The sequence below is a fragment of the Rhinoderma darwinii genome, chromosome 9 (genome assembly GCF_050947455.1).
Source record: "Rhinoderma darwinii isolate aRhiDar2 chromosome 9, aRhiDar2.hap1, whole genome shotgun sequence".
Lineage (NCBI taxonomy): Eukaryota > Metazoa > Chordata > Amphibia > Anura > Rhinodermatidae > Rhinoderma > Rhinoderma darwinii.
Genome location: NC_134695.1, coordinates 30,969,162 through 30,983,741, shown reverse-complemented (window position 1 = coordinate 30,983,741; position 14,580 = coordinate 30,969,162). Strand labels below are relative to the sequence as shown.

General features: G+C 39.9%; 1 protein-coding gene across 1 annotated transcript in view; it reads left to right on the top strand.

Annotated features, from left to right (window-relative positions):
• The window catches only part of LOC142660307 (capping protein, Arp2/3 and myosin-I linker protein 3-like), a 318,596-nt gene that overhangs the window by 222,136 nt on the left and 81,880 nt on the right, over positions 1–14,580 (top strand). The window contains exon 17 of the mRNA XM_075836905.1: positions 7,815–7,884. Within this exon, the coding sequence (XP_075693020.1) occupies positions 7,815–7,884 (70 nt within the window). The remainder of the gene's footprint in view (positions 1–7,814; positions 7,885–14,580) is intronic.

The following is a 14,580-nucleotide window of genomic DNA, read 5'->3' as shown; positions in this document are numbered from 1 at the left end:
CTGATCGTGGCGCTCAAGGAGGGGGGACTGCACATTGATCGCGTCACAGAAGATAACTCTGACACGATCAAAGCCCACAACTCATATGGCCAGACAGCCCAGGGTCCATTGAAGGACTCCAGGGCTGTCTTAACATATTTCCTGTGGTTAGGGCATACTGAGGTATGTCCTAACAACTGCCTGTGTACAATCAGTAACAGGCTAATGTACTGGCATATAGATCTATGCCAGTACATTGAAGTTACAAAGTCAAAATCAAAATGATAAATCCCTTTATGGGATTAAAAAAAAAAGTTAAATGAATGTAAAAAAAATAATAATGATAAATAAATAAATAAAAAGTAAAAAAATACACAGAAACACACATTTTTTATAATAAATAAACTTTTTAAAATATAAGTCCGAAAACATGTAATAATATAGACATATTTGGTATCGCCACGACCGTAACAACCTGTACAACAAATGTATAACATTATTTATGATGATCGGCGTATGGTGTAAAAAAAAATATTAAAACTGCTGCGGAACTGCTTTTTTTCAGCAATTTCGCCAAAATAAAAATTTATAGAAATTAAACGATAATGTATTTGTACCAAAAAATGGTACCTACATAAAGTACAACTCGTCCTGCAAAAAACAAAGTCTCATACAACTACGTCGTACAAAAAATAAAAGCATTATGAGCGTCGAGATGCAAAGAGGGAAATCTAAAAAAATTGCTCTGTCCTCAAGGCCAAAATTGGCCGTGTCCTTAAGGGGTTAATTAAGTACATTACCATCATGATATAAAATCATACCCATGGCTACAATTATTGAAACTAAACAGCATCCAAAACTACAAGACAAAATGGGGCTGAAAAGGAGCATTTTTTCATTTTTTGGAGTCACAGAATTTATCATATGATCTCTGCAGTGCATTCGGAAAGTCTTCAGATCCTTTTACTTTTTTCACATTTTGTTATGTAGAAGCCCTGTGCTAAAATAAAGAAAAATTCACGATTTCCCCCATCATTCTGCACTCAATACCCCATAATGACAAATGAAAGGCAGAATTGTAGGATTTTTTGCAATTTTATTTAAATGAAAAACTAAAATTTTGCGTTGGACATAAATATTCAGACCCTTTGTGATGAACCTTGAAAGCTCTGGGGGCTCCCATTTCTCTAGATCATCTTTGAAATATTTTTAACCTTGATTGTAAATTCATTTTATTTGGACATGATTTAGAAAGACACACCCCTGTCCATATATAGTCTCACAGCTGACAATGCATATCAGAGCAAAAACCAAGGCATGAGGAGGAAAGAACTGCCTGTAGAGCTCAGAGACAGGATTGTGTGGAGGCACAGATCTGGAGAAGGGTACTAAAAGTTCCCAAGAGCAAAGTGACCTCCATAATTCTTAAATGGAAGAAGTTTGGAACAACCAGGACTCTGGTCACTCTGGCTGAGCTCCGAAGATCCTGTGTGCAGATGGGAGAAACTTCCAGAAGGTCAACCATCACTGCAGCCTTTTTGGCTAAAAAGAAGCCTCTCCTCAGTAAAAGACACATGAAAGTGCACCTGGAGTTTGCAAAAAAGAACCTAAAGGACTCTCAGACTGTGAGAAACAAGATTCTTTGGTCTGATGAAACCAAGATTGAACTTTTTAACCACAATTCTAAGCATCATATCTGGAGGAAACCAGGCACTGCTCGTCACCTGCCCAATACCATCCCTACAGTGAAGCATGGTGGTGGCAGCATCATGCTGTGTGAGTGTTTTTCACCGGCTGGGACAGGGAGACTGGTCAGGGTTGAGGGAAAGATGAATGGAGCAAAATATAGAGATATTCAATTTCCTTTTTTTTTTTTTTTTATAAATGCCACTATTTAATGTACTTGGTATGGATTATTTAAAGAGGCTCTGTCACCACATTTTAAGTGCCCTATCTCCTACATAAGGAGATGGGCGCTGTAATGTCGGTGACAGTAATGCTTTTTATTTAAAAAACGATCTATTTTCACAACGTTAGGAGCGATTTTGGTTTATGCTAATGAGCTTTCTTAATGCCCAAGTGGGCGTATTTTTACTTTCGACCAAGTGGGCGTTGTACAGAGGAGTGTATGACGCTAACCTATCAGCATCATGCACTCCTCTCCATTCATTTACACTGCAAATCTCGTTTATCTCCGTAATCTCGCGAGATTTCGTTTCACTTGCCGGAATCTCACAAAAAAAGATTCAGAAGTGTCAGGATTCTGAGTACACATGAAGTCCAGGCTGGATGGTCATCTGTATTCATTATCAGGACACTGTAGTAATGTTAGGGTCTGTGTATGTAGCTGCACATAGTGATATAACTATATCGCTAGTGCAGTGTAAATGAATGGAAGAAGTGCATGATGCCGATTGGTCAGCGTCATGCACTCCTCTGTACAACGCCCACTTGGTCGAAAGTAAAAATACGCCCACTTGGGCATTAAGAAAGCTCATTAGCATAAACCAAAATTGCTACTAACGTTGTGAAAATAGATAGTTTTTTTAAAATAAAAAGCATTACTGTCACCTACATTACAGCGCCGATCTCCTTATGTAGGAGATAGGGCACTTATAATGTGGTGACAGAGTCTCTTTAAGCTTCAATATTCATAGTAGGAAGTAATAATTTCACAGAGATTCAGTATAAGTGCAGGTATGGGGTATAAGTGCAGCCTCACCTACAGTGAACCACCTTATACATATGTGATATACATAATCTGCAATTACTTTTTTAAATTTTTTATTAAAGCAATATTTTATTTATCAAACACAAAAAGTACACGAGAAAGGAAGAAAAAAGAAAATATACATGATGTATCCAACTTCTTCAATTATGTCTCTGGGAGGAGCCCTCACAGTGTTTCAGCCCTCCAAACCTCTGAATCAATAAGGGTATGTGCACACACACTAATTACGTCCGTAATTGACGGACGTATTTCGGCCGCAAGTACCGGACCGAACACACTGCAGGGAGCCGGGCTCCTAGCATCATACTTATGTACGATGCTAGGAGTCCCTGCTACTCCGTGGAACTGCTGTCCCGTACTGAAAACATGATTACAGTACGGGACAGTTGTCCTGCAGAGAGGCAGGGACTCCTAGCATCATACATAAGTATGATGCTAGGAGCCCGGCTCCCTGCACTGTGTTCGGTCCGGGACTTGCGGCCGAAATACGTCCGTCAATTACGGACGTAATTAGTGTGTGTGCACATACCCTAATAGTACTTAGCCTAACGGGAGATTCTATTACTACCCCATAGCTCAGTGCCCCCTCCACAGTTATAAACTCTCGTAGCATCATTCATTACATACCCAGAGGAATACATCCCCTTTTTAATTTTCTTTTCCTTATTTTAAAACTTTTTTCTTTTCCCCCTCTGACCACTAGGCCACATCAACAATGCCAATCTATAATTGACATCGTGTCGTGAGCTAGCAGATGAGCCAAACCGCACTTCCCCTTTCCAGGGAAGGAGGCCTGGTCCCATACACAGACAACCATTCAGGCCGAGGGAGATTTGAAAAAGATATTCCATTTTTATAACTTTTTTATTCTTCCTTTCCCTTCCCCTTCTTTTCCCCCATTCCTCCTCCCTTTCTCTTTTTTTCTTTTCTCCTCCTCCATCCTCTTATCCACCCAACCTTCACTTCAATAACTAAATACATTCACGAGGGGGCACTTAGCCCTAACAAAAATTGAATTAACCCTCCCCTTATATATTCCTTCGTAGATATCCAAATTTTCCATGAGCAATCCCTTGACACTAAACTCTGGTTTGGTAGCCTCCTCACCCGAGACTTCCCCATAAAATTCAGAAAAAAAGTCATAGATAAGTCAAATCCTATAAGAAATATTAATACAAACTATTTTTCCCTCTCTCTTTCCTTCCTTTCCCCTGCTCTTCACTTCTTTTTCCTCTATAATTCCCAACCCCCACTCCCCGACCCCCCTCTTTCTCCAGGGTATTAACTTAAAGGAACAGTGTCATCACAAATTATTTTTTTATATGTTAAAGATGTTAGTGCTTTATTAAAAACGTTTATATTCATTTGTGTGTTTGTGTTTTACTTTTTCTTATTTTTACACTTTTTCTTCCCTATGGGGGCTGCCATTTTTTGTTCCATTTCTGTCTGTGTCGATTAACGACACATACAGACATGGAATACGGCAGCCACAGTCCCATAGGGACTGCGAACGGCTCCCGTCCCATTGACTTCAGTGTACGGCGTCTGTGTGGGAACTGCGCATGCGCCGCTCCCACACAGTCCAATTCGAAATTGGCGCCGTCCGGCGCCATTTTCCTGTGGACCGGAAGTCGCGGACGGACAGTAATATTACTACTTCCGGTCGCGGCTTCCGGATTTGTGCACTTGGACCAGCGGCAGCAAACGGAGCGGACGGGCCGGAGGGAGCCGCGGCGGCAGGAGCAGGTAAGAGATTTCAATGTATGTTCGTGTTTGTGTGTGTTTACTACTGTATGTAAACCTACTACACTGTGTGTTAGCTCAAAAAATGGCGACACACAGTGTAGGAGGTTACACCGTTCAAACCCCTCGTTTATCCCGGCACTAGCCAGGATAAAGGAGGGGGGGATGCTGAGAGCTCACTAGAGCGAGGGCTTTTAACCCAATGTTGCAATGCTGCAATTTTGGGAATAGCTCCATCTAGTGACCAAAAATGGGTAGTATTATAAATTAGAATTAATTTATAATATTTCCTGACTCGTGAAAAAAATAAAAAAAATTTGAACAATGTTTAATCACCCACACACTAAATGTTTAATTTAAAAAAAACAAACATGTTTTTCTGGCAACACATTCCCTTTAAACAACTACAAAACAGACCAGAACACAAAAAACAAAATTTTAATTTATCATAACAAATTTTTCCCATCTGTCCTTCCATTTCTGTTTTAACGTATTAGAAGAACTTGCAGCATCTTCATGGGCCACGTATCTTTTTAGCTCTCTCTTCCAATCATTGACCTTGGGAGGTTCTTCTCTTTTCCAATAATATAGAATTTGTTTTCTAGCCACATATAAGGGTATGTTCACACGGCGGGGGTCCGTAACGGCTGAAATTACGGGGATGTTTCAGCCTGAAAACATCCCCGTAATTTCAGCCGTACCGGCATGTGCAGGCGCTTGAACGCCGCGTCAATTACGGCCGTAATTAGCGCTGCTATTCATTGGAGTCAATGAATAGCGGCTCCAATTACGGCCAAAGAAGTGACAGGTCACTTCTTCTACGCGGGCGTCTATTTACGCGCCGTCATTTGACAGCGGCGCGTAAATATACGCCTCGTGTGAACAGACAAACGTCTGCCCATTGCTTTCAATGGGCAGATGTTTGTCAGCGCTATTGAGGCGCTATTTTCGGGCGTAATTCGGGGCAAAAACGCCCGAATTACGTCCGTAGATAGGCCGTGTGAACATACCCTCAAGATCTTAAAAATCTTAAAATCGCTCATGTTGACATGAAAAACGGATGGCAAATGGTGGTTAAAAACGGTCAGACTGCCGGAAAATGCATTCAAATTTTGAGACACTCTTCACTCTCCCTTCACAGCGATCCAGGATGACAGAGAGAGAAGAGGACTAATTGTCACAGACCTCTACAGTGTATGGATAGATAGATAGATAGATAGATAGATAGATAGATAGATAGATAGATAGATAGATAGATAGATAGATAGATAGATAGATAGATAGATAGATAGATAGATAGATAGATAGATAGATAGATATAAAAATGACACATAAAATGAAAGCCTCATAAGTCTTGTAAAAATCAAGTAAAAATAGTTGTGATTTTCAAAGCGGTTCCAAAGATATTATCGTTTAAAGAAGTGCATATCAAAAATCGAAAATTTGACCATCAATGACCCTTGGTCATGAAAGGGTTAATGGTTTGCACCTTGTGGTGAACCCTCTGTATTAGCTCTCATGAAGTATTCTCTTTATGGTAGACTTAGATACTGATACATCTACTTCCAGAAGAGTGTTCTTCACTTGGGTAGATGTTGTGAAGGGGTTTTTCTTCACCATGGAAAGATGTAACGTCTATGGCCGCAGTCTGTCGTTCTAACTTACCCCTTGATGACCGCGGCCATGGACGTCCTGCTGCTGTGCTGCATCGTCCCCCTGTGTGGTGCCGGTACTCACATCCGGGTATCGAGCCTGTCTCTTGGAGGGTGCCTGAAAATCATCATCATCTACTCATGAACTCCTGGACTATAAGAGGGTCACCGCCCTTCTTATCCTCACCTGAGCGTTGTTGTTGTTTCCCTTAGTCTGTCTTGCAAATGGTCTCCTAAGTGTCTTCCAGCTTCCCAGTGTTTCCCCTTCCTATATCCTGTTTCCCGCGCTATCTGTACCCTCCTGGTCTACTGTTGTGCTGAGCTGTTGTCATGTTGTGCTTCATCTCCATGCCTGTTCTACTACTCTACGCCTGACTTCTACCTGCTGCCTGGTCCCAACTGAGCCTGCCTTGCTCGTGTCTACATTGCCTCCGGTACCCTTTTTATGGACTATAGACTCTATACCTTACCTGTTTGGCCAGCTGCCATCCCAGTGGGTCCATACCCCGTATCTTGACAAAAGGATTCTGTGGTCATCCACCACTGCTGTCTTCCGTGGACGTCCAGGCCTTTTGGAGTTCACAAAATCACCAGTGCAGTCTTTTTTTTCAATAATGTACCAAACTGTTGATTTGGCTACTCCTAACATTTGTGCTATCTCACTGATGGATTTCTTCATGTTTTTCAGCCTAACGATGGTCTGTTTCACTTGCATTGAGAGCTCCTTTGATCTCATGTTGTGGGTTCAAAGCAACAAATGGAAATGCCACACCTGGAATCAACTCCAGACCTTTTATCTGCTTAATTGAGGATGGATTAATGAGGGAATAGGCCATGCAGCCCATTAAATAGCTTTTGAGATAATTGTCCAATTACCTTTGGTCCCTTGAAAAAGAGGCAGCTACATATTAAAGAGATGTAATTCCTAAACCCTTCCTCAAATTAGGATGTGAATACCCTCAAATTAAAGCGGAGAGTTTGCGCTTTAAGCCCATATTGATTATATAACTGTATATTCAATATGTTTTGGTAAACAGCTAAAATGCCAAAACTTGTGTCACTGTTAAAATAATTCTGGACCTAACTGTATAAACTTGTTTTTGTTTGTTTACTTTGTTTCCCTGTTTTCAACTGACTTCCGCATCTCCTCTCTCCTAAAACTGGATTGATGTCTAGCACAGGGTGGGGATATTATATAAAAATATATATATTTATGGAGTATTCTCTTAATGTATGATAAAAAAAAATATTTGAACAGGGATAATATACACACTAAAAGGCAGATTGGATGGACCTGTATGTCTTTTCTGCCATTTCAATTACTATGTTTCTATGAAGATATTGGGGAGATTTATCAAAACTAGTGCACAGGAAAAGTAGACCAGTTTCTATATCAACCAATTAAATTCCAGCTCAGATGCTTTTCATTATTAATATCACTTTGCATTTTGTAGTCCATGTTTTAAGATGTTGTCAGGAATTTACTATAAAAAAGGGGAATTCTAGAAATACATTATTATAGTGGCTTTTTATATTAGATGCAGGCCATGGCAATTGATTAACTACCTTACATGTAGTTCTACTATTAATGTACTAGCTATAAAACAACTAACCATAGACATAGATGGATATTTGAAAATGGATATAGCATTTCTTTGAGATTTTGATTATATTACTTGTTTTAATATGCAGTCCCTGTTTAATTCCAGAGCAATGTTTCAAGGGTTGGCAAGTAATGAGAAAATATCGGATCTTCATTTGGACCTTAGTAACTGCGAGGTATGTTTATCATTATTCAAAATCATATGTTTAAAATAGAAAAATAACTATTTAGGCCAATTCTTTTTTTATATAAAGATGAATATATAGACAAAAATAATATATAAATTTAGACACCAATGTACTAGTACCATAAGTAATACTCCCCCCTCCCAGTCCCCCCTAAAAAAAATAAAAAAAATAAATAAGCTACAAACAAAAAATAAAATGGAGGAGATATAGCAGAACTGGTGCAAAAACTGGGGTTGTGGTCAGGGCTCTGTGGGGGCCAGTCAAGTTCTTTAAAACTAAACATACCTAACCATGCCTTTACAGGACCTTATTTTGGGCACAGGGGCGCAGTCATGCTGGAACAGAAAAGGATCTTCCCCAAACTGTTCCCACAAAGTATGAAGCATACAATTGTCTAAAATGTCTTGGTATACTGTAGCTTTAAGATTTCCCTACACTGGAACTAAGGCACCTCGGGCCAACCCCTTAAAAACAACCACGTAGCATTTTCCCTCCTCCACCAAACTTTACATTTGCCACAATGTAGTCAGGCATTCACCAACCCCAGACTCGTCCATCAGACTGCCGGATAGAGAAGCATGATTCAGCACTCCACAGAACAAGACTCCACTGCTCCAGAGACAAGTGTTGGCGTGCTTTACACCACTCTATCCTTCGCTTGGCATTGTGCTTGGTGATGTAAGGCTTGCATGCAGCTGCTCTTCCATGGAACCCCATGTCAAAAAGCTCTCGGCAGATGTTCATGCTAAAGAAGGTTGGGAACTCGCAGTTATTGCGTCAACAGAGCATTGGCGACTTTTTTGCACTATGTGCCTCAGTACTTGACGGCCCCGCTTTGTAACTTTACATGGTTTGCCACCTCGTAGCTGAGTTGCTGTGGTTCCTAAACGCTTCCAACGCTCAGTTGATTGTGAATAATCTATAATTGTGAATAATCTAGAAGGGAAGAAATGTCACGAAGTAAATTGTTGCAATAAAATTACCGTCTCTAAGGGCAGACTACTTGGCTAGGTGATGGATTTTATACACCTATGGCAATGGGACTGAATGAAACACCGGAATTCAATGATTAAAAGGTGTGTCCCAATACTTTTTCCCACTGCCCCCTCACCCAACCAGCATCCTGGCGCAAAGTACAGCACCGTAACTCTTGACATTATGTCAGTGTCGGCCCACACTGAAGCTGGGTAGGTCAACCCACCAATCCTCAATCAGCAATGGGTAACAGGGCACACACCTAAATATGTAAATAGTCACACCACAATATATACACGGCAAATAAGTATCAAACATTTAAAGCGATATACACACTTTTAAAAGCATACAAACAGAATTTTAGGTAAGATAAGGAAACAAGCGAGTTACCCCCCTTGTAAGGTTGAGAGGTGAAAAAATTTGGAAAAGTAAAGGGTTCTGAATACTTTCTAAATGCACTGTAAATTACCTGTGAAACGCTAAGGAATTCTTCAAGAAATGGCCTAAAAGCAGTTATAGCAGAGAAATGTATGGCTGGTTGCAAATTCCCCATGCAGTAACAGCTGATTGTCAGGGGTTTCATAAGCCAGACCCATGGCTATCAGCTGATTGCTGGACCTGCTTCATTTTCATTTACCGTAGTGTGAAAAGCCTTTGAATGGCTGCTAAAATGGACATAATATGGGATATTTACAAAGCATAATGCATCATAACTCTAATCACATCAAAAATGTGGAGTACAGACGTGTTCTTTCTTACCTTTCCTCTTATCTTAACATATCCTGAGATGTGTGGTGCAAGATGATCAGCTTTGAAAAAAAACATAATTTTGTGATACTCTGTCATGAGATGGCTATGCTATAGGTGTTTATGTCTGGCCACCCAGTGGTTGTGCTATATGTTGCAGTCTATCAAGGGTTTTGATAGCATGTTGCAATATTGTATTGAATTCGTTTTAGGAGAAATTGGAGCCCTTAACCAAATTCATGCAAAGGTAAGAATGGACACAATCTGTACATGGTGTTCAGCAAATTTATTATTATTAAAATTGACTATATACAGCTAATGTGAACAAAGGCTGTCAGTTGTGTGATTCTGCCTATTTAAGCTTTAGCAATACAATGGAAATGTCATTCTGTCATCTAGTAATGAGAGTGCCCGGCAAAGCATTCAGTCTTCCAAACACAATTGTAAACTGGGCCGTAGAAAACTCTAAGTGTTGATGTAATTCTAAATAATAATGGGCAGAGCAGAACCTTTAAGGTTGTGTTTACACATGGCAGATTTGCCTCAGAAATTTCTGTGACTATTCCATACATCTAAATGAGGTAAAACTCCATATACAACAGCATAGAAAAAAGCATTCAGATGCATGGGAAGGATTTTCAGTTTCAGAAATGTCTGCAACAAATCTGCCGCATGTGAACATATTTTAATCCTTTACAATAATCTTTATATTGATAGTCACATGGAAAAATGAAAAAGAGATAATCAAAGAATTTAAACATATACACAGTTTAGTTAAAACATTAAAACCTTCTGCCTAATATAGTGTAGGTCCTATTCATGCCGCCAGAACAGAAAATTTTCCCTCGGAACGGAGCCCTGACTGATACCCTCTAGTTTCCGTTTCCATCACCATTGATTGCAATGGTGACGGATCCGGTGCCAATGGCTTCTGTTTGTCTCCGTTGTGCAGTGGTTCCATTTAGACGGAATCAATAGCGTAGTTGACTACGCTATTGATTCAGTCAAAACGACGGAACCCCTGCACAACTGAGAAAAATGGAAACCATTTGCACCGGATCCGTCACCATTAAAATCTGGTTTCCGTTTGTATCAGTCAGGGCTGCGTTCCAACAGAAAATTTTGACGCAGCAAGCAACAAGGCCTATAGACTGAGCCCACTCCATACTACGCGGGTGTCGGCTGTAAGTTACAGCCGACACTTTACTGTAATGAGCGGTATCCCCCTCATTTAACCCCTTAGATGCCGTGGCATTTAATCAGTCAATGGGGCAGCCCCCTCTGACAGCCCATCGACCCCACGCAACGTGATTGCGGTGTGCCGATGGTTGTCATGGCAGCCTGGGGGCCTAATGAAGGCCCCCAGGTCTGCCATCTTTGTGCTCATGTTAATATTGCAGTATATCATGCAAGCGATCCAACGATCGCTGGTTCAAGTCCCGTAGGAGGACTAAAAAAAAGTTTAAAAAATGTTAAATAAATAAAAATGTATGTGCAAAAAAAATATTAAAAGTAAAAAAAACTTTTCTTATTTTTCCTCTAAAACACTGTAAAAAAAAAGAGAAATATAATTGGTATCGTTGCATTTGTAAAAGTCCAAAGTCGCTGTTTTTTGGTCATTTCATCTTCCACCAAATATGGAATAAAAAGTAATAAAAAAGTCTTACGTAACCCAATATGGTACCAATAAAAACTACAGCTCACCCATCAAAAAATAAGCCTTCACACTGCTCAAACAGCTGAAAAATAAAAAAGTTATGGCGACACAAATTTTTATTGTAACAATTCGCTTTTTTACTTGTAAAAGTAGCAAAACATAAAAAAAACTATATCAATTTGGTAGCACCGCAATTGTATTGACCCGCAGAATTAAGTAAACTTATAGTTTTAATTGCACGGTGAACGTCATAAAAACAAAACCAAAACAAAATTGAGGAATCCCATTTTTTTTTTACCATTCCACCCAACAAAGATTTTTTTTTTCAGTTCCCCAGTACATTATATGGTTCAAAAAATGGTGACGTGAAAAACAACAACTCAATCCCGCAAAAAAACAATCCCTCATATGTCTATATCAATGGAAAAACAAAACAGTTATGGCTTTTGGACGGTGGTGAGGAGGAAACAAAAATGAAAAGCCTTAATATAGTTGATGCGGGAAGGGGTTAACAGAAAAACAATGTAGTGCACAGATTTAAAAAAAATACATGTCATGGTAACCCCTCAACTCATCCTCCCATGTCAGTCGACCCTTCAAGGTGAAGAAAAAAATAATAATGTCCTGTCAAGTCTTTAAGACTAAGATGCATATTCTCTATCCAATGATGCCATAGGTTTTTTTTTAATTCTAGGACAGAGCTCTATTCAATTACCTCATTTTATCTTGATGCATTTGTTTGTCAACGGTCTTCTCGGATCTATGTACCTCATGGGCAAGGTGTGAAATCCAATTCTACAGTATTATTCACCTTGCCAGGTACAATGCTGTTACTATTAGGCTGCAATACGTCGGCAAACATCTGCCCATTCATTTGAATGGGTTTGCCGACGTACTGTGCAGACAACCTGTAATTTACGCGTCGTCTTTTGACAGCTGTCAAACGACGACGCGTAAATGGACTGCCTCGGCAAAGAAGTGCAGGGCACTTCTTTGCCACGTAATTTGAGCTGTTCTTCATTGAACTCAATGAAGCACAGCTCAAGATTTACGAGCGTCTCAGACGTCTCGCAAAATGCGAGGAGGAGCATTTACGTGTGAAACGAGGCAGCTGTTTTCTCTTGAAAACAGTCTGTCTTTTCACACGTAAATGACAGCTAGCGTGTGCACATACCCTCATAGTTACTTAGTTGATAAGGTTGAAAAAGACACAGGTCCATCAAGTTTAACCTATAATCCTATCGTGTTGATCCAGAGGAAGGCAAAAACCTACAAGAGGTGGATGTCAATTGCCCCATTAGGGTAAAAATTCCTCCCCAACTCCAAATATGAGAATTAGAATAAATCACTGGATTAACGTTCTACCTCCAGAATCTAGTACTCATAACCTGTAATATTATATTTTTCAAGAAAGGCATCATTAAAAAGATCTCTGTACTGTCCAAATATATTTTTGTACATTGTAATTAGATCGCCCCTAAGCCGTCAAATTTGTTTCCTTGGCCCAAGTAATCTTACATTTATCCACATTAAACTTCATTTGCCATTTCTCTGCCCCAAGCTTCAACTTCCCTAAATCCATCTGTAGTATTATATTATCCTCCTTTGTGTTGATTACTTTACAGAGCTTAGTATTATCTGCAAATACTGAAATTATACTCTATAAACCCTCAACAAGGTCAATTATAAACATATTAAAAAGAAGAGAGCTCAATACTGACCCGTGTCAACTATTATGTTATGTTATGTTAACTTTAATTTTTGTAACATTGCTTTTGGCGAAAAATCAGAAAAGTTATTTTTTTTAACTTTTGAAATTATTATTTTTTTGAACATTCTAAAAAACTTTGTTTAACTATTTTTTTTTACTTTTTTTTTTATTAGTCCCCCTAGGAGACTTGACCCAACGATCGTTGGATCGCTTGCATGATATACTGCAATACTAATGTATTGCAGTATATCGTGATACTGACATTCTCCAGAGGCAGGGTTTCAAAGGAGTACAAAGATGGCAGACCTGGGGGCCTTTCTTAGGTCCACAGGCTGCCATGACAACCATCATCATGGGGGGGGGGCGCGATGGCGTATTTGAGGGGGCCCCCCATAGTCTAACAATTTAGATGCCGCGGCAGCAATTTGACCGCTGCATTTAAGGTGTTAAGCGGGCGGAGTCAAAGTGATCTTTGATTCCGCCCGTTGTAGTGAGGTGTTGACTGTATAACACAACCGTCACCCGTTGAGTATGGAACGCTCTCAGCCCGTGAGCCCGCTACATAATTCCCCTTAATGGCTGTCATGTACATACATTTGGGTGTATGTCATCCAGACCCGGTGACTTGTCTATTTTAGTGTTTTTAAGGCAACGCTGCACTTCTTGCTGGGTTAAGCATGTGACAATTAACGCGTTAGTGACCGGCCCATAGTCTTTTTACGTCGGTCACTAACGGGCCTTATTCCGATGCCATAGACTTTTTACGTTATGGCATCGGAATAAGTAAATTAGTATCGATCTCACCCGTTTAACCCCTCAGATGCGGTGCTCAATAGCGAGCATAGCATCTGAGTGGTTTTGGAGAGAGGGAGGGAGCTCCCTTTCATCCCACCGACAACCCGGCGATAAGATCGCCGAGTGTCTGTGTCTCCCATGGCAGTCGGGGTCCTTATAAAGGCCCCCAGGTCTGCCTGTGGTGAATGCCTGCTAGGTCATGCCGCATGCATGACCTAGCAGATGCCTGTCCGTTTTGAACGGACAGGCAGTAATACACTGCAATACAAAAGTATTGCAGTGTATTATAATAGCGATCGGAGGATCGCATAGTGAAGTCCCCTAGTGGGACTAGTAAAAAAGTTAAAAAAAAAGTTTAATAAAGTTAATTAAAAAAAATGTGAAAAAAATGAAAAACCCACTTTTTCCCCTTACAAACTGCTTTACTATTAAAAAACCAAAATAAAGTTAAAAAGTTACACATATTTGGTATCGCCGCGTCCGTAACGACCCCGACTATAAATCTATTACATTACTTAACCCGCACGGTGAACGACGTAAAAAATTAAATAAAAAACTACGGAAAAATAGCTGTTTTCTGTGAATCCTGACTTTAAAAAAATGTGATTAAAAAGTGATCAAAAAGTTGCATCTACTCGAAAATGGTACCGATAAAAACGACAAGTCTTCCCGCAAATAAAAAGTCCTCATACAACTGCATCGGCAAAAAAATAAAAACGTTACGGCTCTTCAAATATGGGGACACAAAAACAAATAATTTTGAAAAAAAAAACGTTTTTACTGTGTAAAAGTAGTAAAA